Raw genomic sequence first — 10812 nt, 5'->3', positions numbered from 1 at the left:
TTTAAAATCAGTATTATTACCATTTTTGGTTAAAAGGTCAGATCATATTTTTGGTAAAAGTTAAGATGACCATTTTTGGTCAAAATGACTGTCCCGGGTAATGATCATCTCACCAACCATCATGTAGTAGCATTGTTGGGCAAGCTGGCATGTCACCCTCTGGGAGGTATATATAGAGGCCCTTGAGCCCAGTGGGAACATAATCCTAGAAGTGAGGGGCACTGTAACACCTCCTCCACTAGAAAAGGGAGTGATGCCCTAGAAACTCTGTGCTGAAGGAAATGGCAATGTCCTCAAGGGTTCCTTAGGCCCCTGACTGTAAAAGCCTTTCCACATTGATTACATTCATAAGGTTTCTCTCCAGTATGGATTTTCTGATGTACTCTAAGAGAGTCTCTCAGTGCAAAAGCCTTTCCACATCGATTACATTCATAAGACTTCTCTCCAGTATGGCTTCTCTGATGTCTAGCAAGAGTGGAATTGTCTCTAAAAGCCTTTCCACATTGATTACATTCATAAGGTTTCTCACAAGTGTGGATTCTTTTATGTAAAGTAAGATTAGCCTTCAGTGGGAATGATTTTCCACACTGATTACATTCATAAGGTTTTTCTCCCATGTGGATTCTCTGATGTTCAGCAAGACTGGAGCCACCTCTGAAAGTCTTTCCACATTGATTACATTCATAAGGTTTCTCTTCAGTATGGATTCTCTGATGTTTAGCAAGATGAGCCCTCAGTAAGAAAGATTTTCCACACTGATTACATTCATAAGGTTTTTCTCCAGTGTGAATTCTTTGATGTCGAGCAAGACTGGAGCTGCCTCGGAAAGTCTTTCCACACTGATTACATTCATAAGATTTCTCATCAGTGTGGATTTTCTGATGTACACTGAGATAAGACCTCTGGGTAAAAGCCTTTCCACTTTGATCACATTTATAAGATTTGTCTCCAGTGTGGATTATCTGATGTATTTTAAGACAGGACCTCGGTGTAAAACCCTTTCCACACATATTATAGTCATACAACTTCTCTCCAGTGTGGATTTTCTGATGTTGAGCCAGACTTGCCCTGTTCGTGAAAGCCTTTCCACACTGATTACATTCATAAGGTTTCTCTCCAGTGTGGATTCTCTGATGTAGAGCACAGAATTCTCCCCAAGTGATGTCACAGGGACCATCATCCATGGATCTTTGCTCCTGAATTTCTTCCACAGAAAGACTTAGCTCTGCCATAGTCTCCTTCACTTCCAGTCTCATGTCTCTTTCGGAAAGAAACAAGCAATAAAATGTGTAATTATTTCCCCTTCCCTCCATTGGCAGAACATAAATTCCTTTATATTCTCTTTCCCCAGGTAAAGAGAAAAGTCTTCAAACTTCAAGTCTTCAAATTAGCAGAACAAATTGTATCAAAATGCCATTAGCTCACATCCCAAGGATGATTTAATTTACAAAGAGCTTCACACACAATTACATTGGATCCTCACAACAAACCTGTGACAGAGGCAGAGCATTACTATCACTTTCACAACTCAGGCCACAAGTTCAGAAAGGCTGAGTGAACTGACTGAAATCCCAGAGACAGAGACAAGAACTCAAACCCATGACTTAGCATGCTCTGTCCATAGTACTAGACAGACTGTTTCCACTTTCAATCTTTCCTTTTCATCATCTGTACTTTCAAATTTTTTTCCCTAGATATATGCCATTTGGTGCACATATGCTAAATATTCAAATTATTTCATAATCTTTCATGTCTGGAAGTATTATGTAATTTCCCTAGTAATAGCTTTCAATCTTATTCCTTTCTCTTGCAATATTTGAGGTCATATGAAGAATACCAGTACTGTTTTTTGTATTTATCTAAAGCATAAAAGATTTCATTCTGGCCTTTAACAAATTTTATTTGTGAGGCAACTGGACTTGTCCAGGGTCATACAGCTGGTAAATGTCAAGTGTTTCGGGCCAAATTTGAACTCAGGTCCTCCTGATTCCAAGGCCGGCACTCTATCAACTGTACCACCTTGCTGCCCCTTGGCCTATTAATGTTTTGGGCTAGCCATTACTTATTTTTTTTAAAATTGTCTTTAAGTGCCTAGGCTCGCTAAAATAAAAATGAAATCCTTGTAATAATGATTGCACATGTATAACCTATATCGGATTGCTTACCATTTCAGGGAGAGGAGAGGGGAAAGATGGAAAGAATTTGGAATTTGAAATCTAAACAAATGTTTGAAAAGTTTTAATGTCTAATAGGAGAAAATAAAACATATTAAAAAATAAAATGTTTGTACTAAAAAAAAATTCTCATAATAAATGCAATTTTTAAAACATATGGTCTTTCCCATGTCTGAAAATATGTATCTCATACATGAATTTGAGTCTATCATCCTTTTGTAAAGAAGTGGACAAGTGACATAGATGGGGAAGGTTGGATGTGAAGCTGAAGTGACTGGCTGCTTGTGGAAGGTGGTTTTGCTTCATCTTGTTCTGAAGGCTCTTCAACCAGCTACAATGTCAGCAGACAATGATGCTTCCCTCTCCATTTATGATGAGACTTTGGGATCAAAACTTGCTCAAAAAGCTAAAGAGGCACCGTTTGTCCCAATTGGAATGGCAGGCTTTGCAGCTATTGTTGCATATGGATTATTCAAACTGAGGAGTAGAGGGGACACTAAAATGTCTGTCCACCTGATTCACACGAGTGTGGGAGCCCAAGGTTTCGTAGTAGGAGCAATGACTGTTGGTATATTGTACTCCATGTATCGGGAATACTGGGTAAAACCCAAACCTTAGGAGGAAAGATGCTGTCTTCATGCTGATGTTTTAGAGTTAGATACCTCACATTGAGGTCATCTATTTATGTTTAAAAATAAATCATTTAGGGATATGTGGTTCTAAAAAGCAGCACATGTCAGAGACAAGCAATCATGATATTTTAAAGATGGGATTTTTTTTCATGGAAGTTTGAGTTTCCCAGGTGATTCAAGGTATACTGATTAGTATCAGAGAGTGAATTAGGAGAGCTAAGTTAGCACAAAAGGAACTGGTCACTGAAGCTTACTCGGGATAAATTATATTCATACTCCTCAAATCTCAAAAATTAATGACTGAAAAATTAGAGGGCCAAGACATAGCTCCTATTGCTTTAAGACAGGAAATATTTGGGGATATAATATGGGAAGCTGCTTTAACACAATTCAGGAAACACTTCCTCATCTTGTAGAACGATGGAAACTTCAGTGTCTAGGGCTGCCTGGCTTTGACTAGGACCAAAAGAACATCTGTAAGAAAAACATGAAATAAAATATTGTAGCAAGAATTTTCTTCTTTATATTTAAGATAAGCCTTGAATAGTTGTTAACCAGGCTACTTAACACAGTAGTATTTATTATGAAGTTAGTAAAAGATAAGAATAACAAGTGGTATGGCTTAGTTGTATTTTTGCTGCTACCATATTGAAATTGTTTCTTAAATGTCATCTGTTTTATGTGTATTTGAACTGCTTGTTCAGCAGTAAAGAGACTTAAAATGTGTGCAGTATTGTGTTTTCTCTCTAAGAGTCATGTCCAATTGAAAAATACATTACTGTCCTTTAGATCTGATGGTTTATCATATTATGGGTGCATTCTCCTAATGCAAATGTTGACATATTTAAGTAATGCTTTGTTACACTTGTGGAATTCTAATGTTTAAAATGAATTGACATTTCATGGTAATAACATGGTATGGATATTATTAAATAAAATGAACACATCACACACACAGAAAAGAAGTGGAGAGCATGCTTCATTATTAGTCTTCTGGAAGCTCTTTCCCGTTTATGGTTTCACAAACCCCATTGGAGGTTCTATACAGTTGCCCAAAGGATTAACTAAAAATTTGTTAATGTCACCTTAAGTATTAAGTAATCATCCACTTTTGTTGCTAAGATATTTATGCTCTGGGACAACAAGCTTGTACAAATTTCAATGATAATAGAATTCTTTTTGCAGTGATTCCAAATCATTATGGTCAGGCATATAATGCTTTTGGGGTTCTTACAATAAGAACATCACACTCTGACTGCTTCTGACTATTGTAACATGTTTTTTTCCATTTCTCAACATCAAATTATTTCCAAACTTCCAGAAACGTTGGACATTCATGTGCAAATGGTCACAAGCATGCACTGACCCTCAATGGCTCTTTGGAACTGCACCACAATAGCCCTCTCATTCCTGGGTTACCTTGTAATCACATCTCCTCAAAGCTGTAATCACCAGATCAAGATGTTACAGGGGTTTGCATTCTTGCAGCAGAGATAACAGGCTCTTTTGAACCATGATTGCTCTGCATGTACAGTAGAGGCCACATTGAAGCCATCATGGACCCCTACAAATGTTCTACAAAAACAGACCTTAAAGAACGCCTCATTGCAATGCTAAGATTGTTCTCAGATTTGAACCTATCCTCTACTTATGTTATTATTCGCCTCCCTGTCAGCTTCTCAAATGAACTGTTTGGCAACACAGATTAGTCATTCAGTAGAGTTTCAATGAAAACGTACCTGGTTTTTCATTGGCAGAAAAAAGAAAGTTATGTCTGAAGAAATACTATCCTTTCAACATTGATTTTAAATACAAACTTTGTTTAAAAAAAGATACATTCTGTGCAATTAACTTCCAAGTACATTTATCATTGTACATTATCATAGTCTTATATCATGGGACACACTACTTGTCATGAGCCAGGAGAAAAATAAATCTTTTATATAATAACCATCAGTTCATTGTATTTACTGGTTAGGGAGCTAAAAACAGTGAATTTTCACCATTTGGGATTGTCTTAGATCATTGCATTGTTGAGAAAAGCTAAGTCATTCATAGCTCCTCATGAAACAATATTACTCTTATGATGTACCATGTTCTGGTTCTGTTCACTTCATTATGCATCAATTCATGTAAGTCTTTCCAGGATTTTCTAAAATCATCCTGCTTGTCATATCTTACAGCACAATAGTATTCCAGTAAAATCATATATCACTGCTTGTTTAGCCATTCCCCAATTGATGTGCATCACTTCAATTTCTAATTTTTTGCCCCCACAAAAAGAGCTGCTATAAATACTTTTATACAAATAGGTGCTTGTCCCTTTTTTTGGATGTCTACCTAGAAGTGGCATTGCTGGACGAAAGGGTATGCACAGTTTTATAGCCTTTTGAACATAGTTCCAAATTGCTCTCCAGAATGGTTGAATCAGTTCACAACTCCACCAACAGTGCATTGATGTCCCAGTTTTCCCACATCCCCTCCAATATCCAACATTTTCCTTTTTGGTGATATTAGCCACTCTGATTGGTGTGAGGTAGTACTTCCAAGGTGTTTTAATGTGCATTTCTCTGATCAATATTGATTTAGAATATTTTTTTTCATATGACTATACATGCTAGCTATTATTTTAATCATGATTTTGATTTAGATTATTTCCCCCCAATTGTGTTCTCCTTCTCGGATTGTTATTATCCTCACTCCTTGTCATTTCTCTGTTGAACTAAATGTATTTCCATTCAAAAACAATCTCTTTTCAAGTAGATCAATTAAGAGTAAGGTTCATCTTCTGTTCTTCTTCTCTATCTCCATGTTTGTTTACTATGTTGGGAGCTCCCTGATAGCAGAGACTTTCTTTTACCTTTCTTTGTACCCTTAGAGCTTAGCACAGTGCTTAAAACACAAGGTGCTTAATCAGTGTTTACTGATTGCTTGACTGGGCAGAAGGCTGACAGCAGACCCTAACCTCTACTTCAATCCCTTCATTCTGGCCTCTCTCTGAATTATCAAACGCATGTTCTGGCTTCAGTCATAGTTCTGTCTCTTTCTTGCATTAGGTTCTAACTCTGATGGAACCTGACCAGACCCAACATTGAAGATCACAGATGCTCCCTTTTAGGCTCCTGAAGGGTCTTATACCATGGGACACCTTTAAGTCTCTACCTCCCAGCTCCCTAAACTGAGGTCATAGTCACTACATGAACTTGGTCAACGAGTCTCCAAGAATCAGACAGAGATTGAGCTATAGAGATCAGGAAAGGGACTTGGGCTAATGATTTATGTATAGCTCAGCCTCACACGACTTCTAAGTAAGACAGCAGCCTTCATTCCAACTCATGTTCTCCTGGATGAGAGAGAGAGAAAATCATGAAATCAGGCCACCTGGGTCCATTACAAATTTCAGCTACCTAATCTTAGCTGGACCCTCATTGTGGCAAGGCAATCTTTTGACATCTACCAAGCTGACTCCCCATGCCACTCACCACAGTAGCTTTTCCAAATCTTTTCATTCATCCCCAACCCTCCCTAATGGCTAACCCTACCCCTAACCCTATCCACACCTTCTCACTTAAGAACTAGGCCTCTTACTTCATTGAAAAAACTGGACATTTATCAAGAGCTATCTTATTCTCCTTATCTCACATAAATCAGAGCCCTTATTTCCTTTTTGGCCCCAGTATCAGAAGATACTTGCTTGCTATATTTGCTAAAACAAATCTCTTTATGTGTGCAAATAATCCCATTCCATCCCTCATCTAGCCTATTATATTCTTCCCCCAGTATATCCATTTTTTCACTGATTTTCACTCTCTCCCACACTAATGACTCCTTCCCTGTTGACACAGATAAAATCATTTCTCTCAAAACACCCTCAATGATTCATACATCCCCATGAGATACTGTCCAATTTATTTCCTCTTTTTTAGAACTAAACAGCTAAAGATGACCATTTACAACTGGTGTCTCCAACTCCTTTCCCTTACTTTTTTTGAAACTCTCTGTAGTCTGGCTCCCACCTTCATTGTTCAACTGACCCTTCTTTCTCCAGAATTACCAATAATCTTCAAATTGTCATTTCTTTAACCTCATTCTTCTTGACTTGTCTGCAGGCTTTGACACTGTCAATCACCCCTTTTTCTTGATACTCTTCTCTCTAAGCTTTAGTGACACAACTCTCTCCTGTTTCTCCTTCTACCATATCCAAAGTGAAACTCATTCTTTTTGCCCCAACCCTCAAATCGTCCTACTTTCCCAATGCTATGGCAGGCATCCTCCAATAATCCAGGCTCAGAGATGAAGTATCATGCACTTCTCATCAACTCTTACACACTCACACTCCTGACCCCATATTCAATATGGAACAAAGTCCTGTGATTCCACTTGTGTGACATCTCTTCCACCATTGACACTTTCTTGATTCAGGCCCTAATCACCTCACACCTCAGATATTTCAGTGCCCACTCTGGCTGCCTCTCTCCCCCCAGTCAGGCAATCCTCAACCCAGTTGTCAAGGTCATTGTCCTAAAACTCTCACCTGACCATGTCACCACCCACTCAACAACCTCCTCTGGCTCCCCAGCAAAGGATCCAATATAAAATCCTCCCTCAGGCTGCTAGAGCCCTTCATCACCTCCCCTTCTCCTGCTTTTCCAGTCTTTTTTTCACCCTACTTCCCCCCATATATACTATATGGTATGGGCCTCCTTTCTGTTCTGTGAACAGGACACTCCACCTCCTGACTCCCTGGGTTTTTCTCAATACCCTTTTTGCCTAGAACACTTGCCCTGGCTTCCCTGAAGCCCTGGCTATAGCCCCTCTTTTACAATAAATCATTTTCAATCCTTCTTAACTTTAGTGCCTTCCCTCTCTTGACCTGCTCCAATTTATCCTGTCCATAGTGGGTATCTGCATACTTGTTGGAGTGTTGTCAGCCCCACCAGACTGTGAGTTCCAAGAGAGCCAGGGATGTCCTGGTATCTCTTTATGTCTCTGGTGCTTAGCAAAGGGTCTGGCATGCAGGAGGCACTTAATAAATGTTTGTTGGCTTGAAGGTCTAAGAAAGAGCTCATATTGGAGAACCTAACCCCTTTTGATACTTTCAGAAGATTCCAGGTCCCCAAATTCCAAATAATGACTTCTTATAAGATGATAGATTTATCCCTAGAAGGAGCTGAAAGGCCATGGAGTCTAACCGCCTCATTTGACAAATGGGGAAACTGAGGCTCCATTTTTCAGTGAATGACCCAGGAAGCCACAGCTAAAAAAAAATCTGAGAAAGAATTCCAAGTCAGGTCTTCCTGCCCCCAAATCTAGCACTTGCTTCACCATAACACATAGCAGCCTCTTGTAATCACAGGTCTCATATACTTGCTTTCACCTCACTCACCTAGACAGCAGCTCCTCAGGCCTTCTTGCTCCAGCATCCATGGTGCTTCCTTTTGCTCAAAATAAGAGACCACATCTTCTCTGGGAACTGGAAGCCCTGGGCATGGGAGTCAGTTAGGGATGAGCATGGAGAGAAACTTGTAATTTAGTTCACTTTAGAGAGAAGAGTGTAGATACAGAGCTGCTCCACTTTGAGAATCACTCCATTCTGGTCACACATACTGACCCATCAGAGTTTGTGTTGCAAGTAACCCAAAATGGGATGTGTTGTACCTGTTCTGAGAAACAGCCAAACCCTCTGCCCCCCATCCTGTTATGCTCCGTTCTGGCAGAAACTCCTAACGCCCAAACTGGGTAAAAGGGTAATTGTGCCCCAGCTCCAGGGACCTTGATGAATCACCCTTTGCCCTGTCCTCCTGTACTGGCTCCTCACTTCCTGAGACCTATAGAAACCTTGTGTACTGTTCATTCAGGAAGTGTTTGCCCCTTTGGGTGAGAGGTGGGGGAAAAATCATGGAACCTGTTTGGAGTCAGAGAATTTGATCTTGTGTACCTTCTTCATAGAAGGATAGACTCATTGTGTAGTTTCCATTGTCTAGAAATCAGAGGCAGCTGATGGTGCAGTAGAGAGAGCCCTGGACCTGGAGTCAGGGTTGCCTGAGGTTAAATCCTGTCTCAGATAGTTACCAGCTGGGTACCTCTGGACAAGTCACTTAACAGCTGTTTGTCTCAGTTTTCCAACTGTAAATTGGGGATAATATCACCCAACTTTGAAGGTTATTGTGAAGATAAAGTAACATAATAGTGTAAAGAAATCACTTTTCCAGGCACATGGCAAATAGCTGGTGAATATAAATGCCTATTCCCTTCGCTTCCTGTCCCACCATCTTTGTGGGAATTTTGGGGTAATAGGAAGGAAGATGAAGGACAAATGTGCTACACTGGCTACAAGTAAGAGCTATGAGCTACCAATGTCTGCTTGTTAAATAGAAGACTATTCCAAATACTAGGCCCATCCCAAAGAGGAAGGGGTTGCAAGGAAAAGCTGCCTGAGCAGTTCTCAGAGATTTGGCAGACAAAATTCACGTCCAGCTAGAGGTTAGACCAAATAACTCCCTGAGATTAGTTGCACGTCTGAGATTCTTCCACACCAATTGGATCTCCGACCTGAAGCTACCTAGAAATGGTAAGAGACAGCATCAGGTGCAACAAAGGAAACTCTCTGGTTCCTATCACAGAATGCAAAGATTTCTTCTAGGAAAACTAGGCAGCATGAGGGGTCTGTCTCTTGGACACAGGAGACTAATATTTTCTCTCTCTAATAATTGATAGATCCTCCAAACCCTGCACATTAGGGAATGAAGATGTCCCCTTTGCTTGCAGACTCAGAGTTACCAGGGGAAGTGTCCTTACCCAGGGATAGTAGGTTCCAGGCATTCTCCAGCATGACCCCCTTGTACGCCTTCTGAGGATGGTCCAAGAGGCTCCACTCCTCCTGGGTGAAGTCCACAGCCACATCCTTGAATGTCACTCTCTCCTAAATCATCAAAAGTCATAGGCCATAGAGCTGAAAAACACTGCAGAGGTAAATAGTCTGATCCTCATTGATTTATAGGAGGAAACTTGAAACCCAGAGAAGGGATTTGCCCAATAGCCATGTCCTTTGTGATTGCCAGACTGAACACCTGAAATCATTGTCATTAAGAGCCCAATGGAATTTTGAGAAAAGCATTTTATATGGTTATCAGTTGGAATAAATCTGAGAAATATCTTATTTTGCAATGTATCTTCTTGTGGAATCAGGGAGAAAATGTGTTCTATCTGTGAGGTGTGTGGATCTATGGAGAAGAAAGAGAGAGAGTGATGTGAAATTTCTTCCCTTTCAGAAGTGTGTGGTATATTTTAAAGAAAACTCTGTGAAGTCTTTATGAGAAGCTGAGATGGGATGGGGGAGTTTTATGAGATCTTTTAAAAAAGAACAAAGTTAAACATCTAGTTTGTTTCCTAAGAGCTTGAAGAAAGTCTTATCTGGATGAAAACATGAAGAGAATTCTAAAGAGATATTCATCAGATTCTGGACTGCATTGAGTGGTATGAGATGCTTTTCAGCCAAGTGAAGAAGAGTTATGTATTATTACATTGAGGGCTTGAGGTCACTCTGGGTATGCGTCATATCCAAAACAGTTTATACTTTTGTTTTATGATTGCTTTCATTTTTCCATGGTGTATATTCCTTAATTACAAAATTAATTACATAATAAAAAGAGTAACTGTGATGGAGAAGGGCAAGCTAGGTGGCATAGTGGATAGAGCACTGGGCTTGGAATCAGGAAGACTCATCTTTAATGAGTTCAAATATGGCCTTAGTAACTTAGTAGTTGTGTGACCCTGAGCAATTCACTTAACCTTGTTTATCTCAGTTTCCTCATCTGTACAATGATCTGGAGAGGGAAACAGCAAACTATTCCAGTATCTTTGCCAAGAAAAGCCCTAACGGGTTTATTAAGTGTTGAACATGAATGAAATGACCAAACAACAACCATGATGGAGGAAAGAGGGTTCCTTTATTGGTTAAAAAAAAAAGAAGCAATATTTAATTAGCTTGGGTTTTGTTTGAGCTA

At 39.7% G+C, this 10812-nt stretch overlaps 1 protein-coding gene across 1 annotated transcript; it reads right to left on the bottom strand.

Annotated features, from left to right (window-relative positions):
• Positions 1-215: 215 nt before the first annotated feature.
• On the bottom strand, positions 216-9728 carry LOC114037327 (zinc finger protein 454-like; the record flags this gene model as incomplete). The annotated part of the gene is made up of 4 exons (XM_027854155.1): positions 216-1260; positions 6841-6844; positions 8193-8288; positions 9605-9728. Coding segments are annotated over 4 exons (1191 nt in total), but the record flags the coding sequence as incomplete, so codon positions are not given.
• Positions 9729-10812: the final 1084 nt, after the last annotated feature.

The sequence above is a fragment of the Vombatus ursinus genome, unplaced genomic scaffold (genome assembly GCF_900497805.2).
Source record: "Vombatus ursinus unplaced genomic scaffold, bare-nosed wombat genome assembly UNPS02010320.1, whole genome shotgun sequence".
Lineage (NCBI taxonomy): Eukaryota > Metazoa > Chordata > Mammalia > Diprotodontia > Vombatidae > Vombatus > Vombatus ursinus.
Note: the sequence above shows the minus strand (reverse complement) of the source record. Positions and strands in the feature narration are given on the sequence as shown.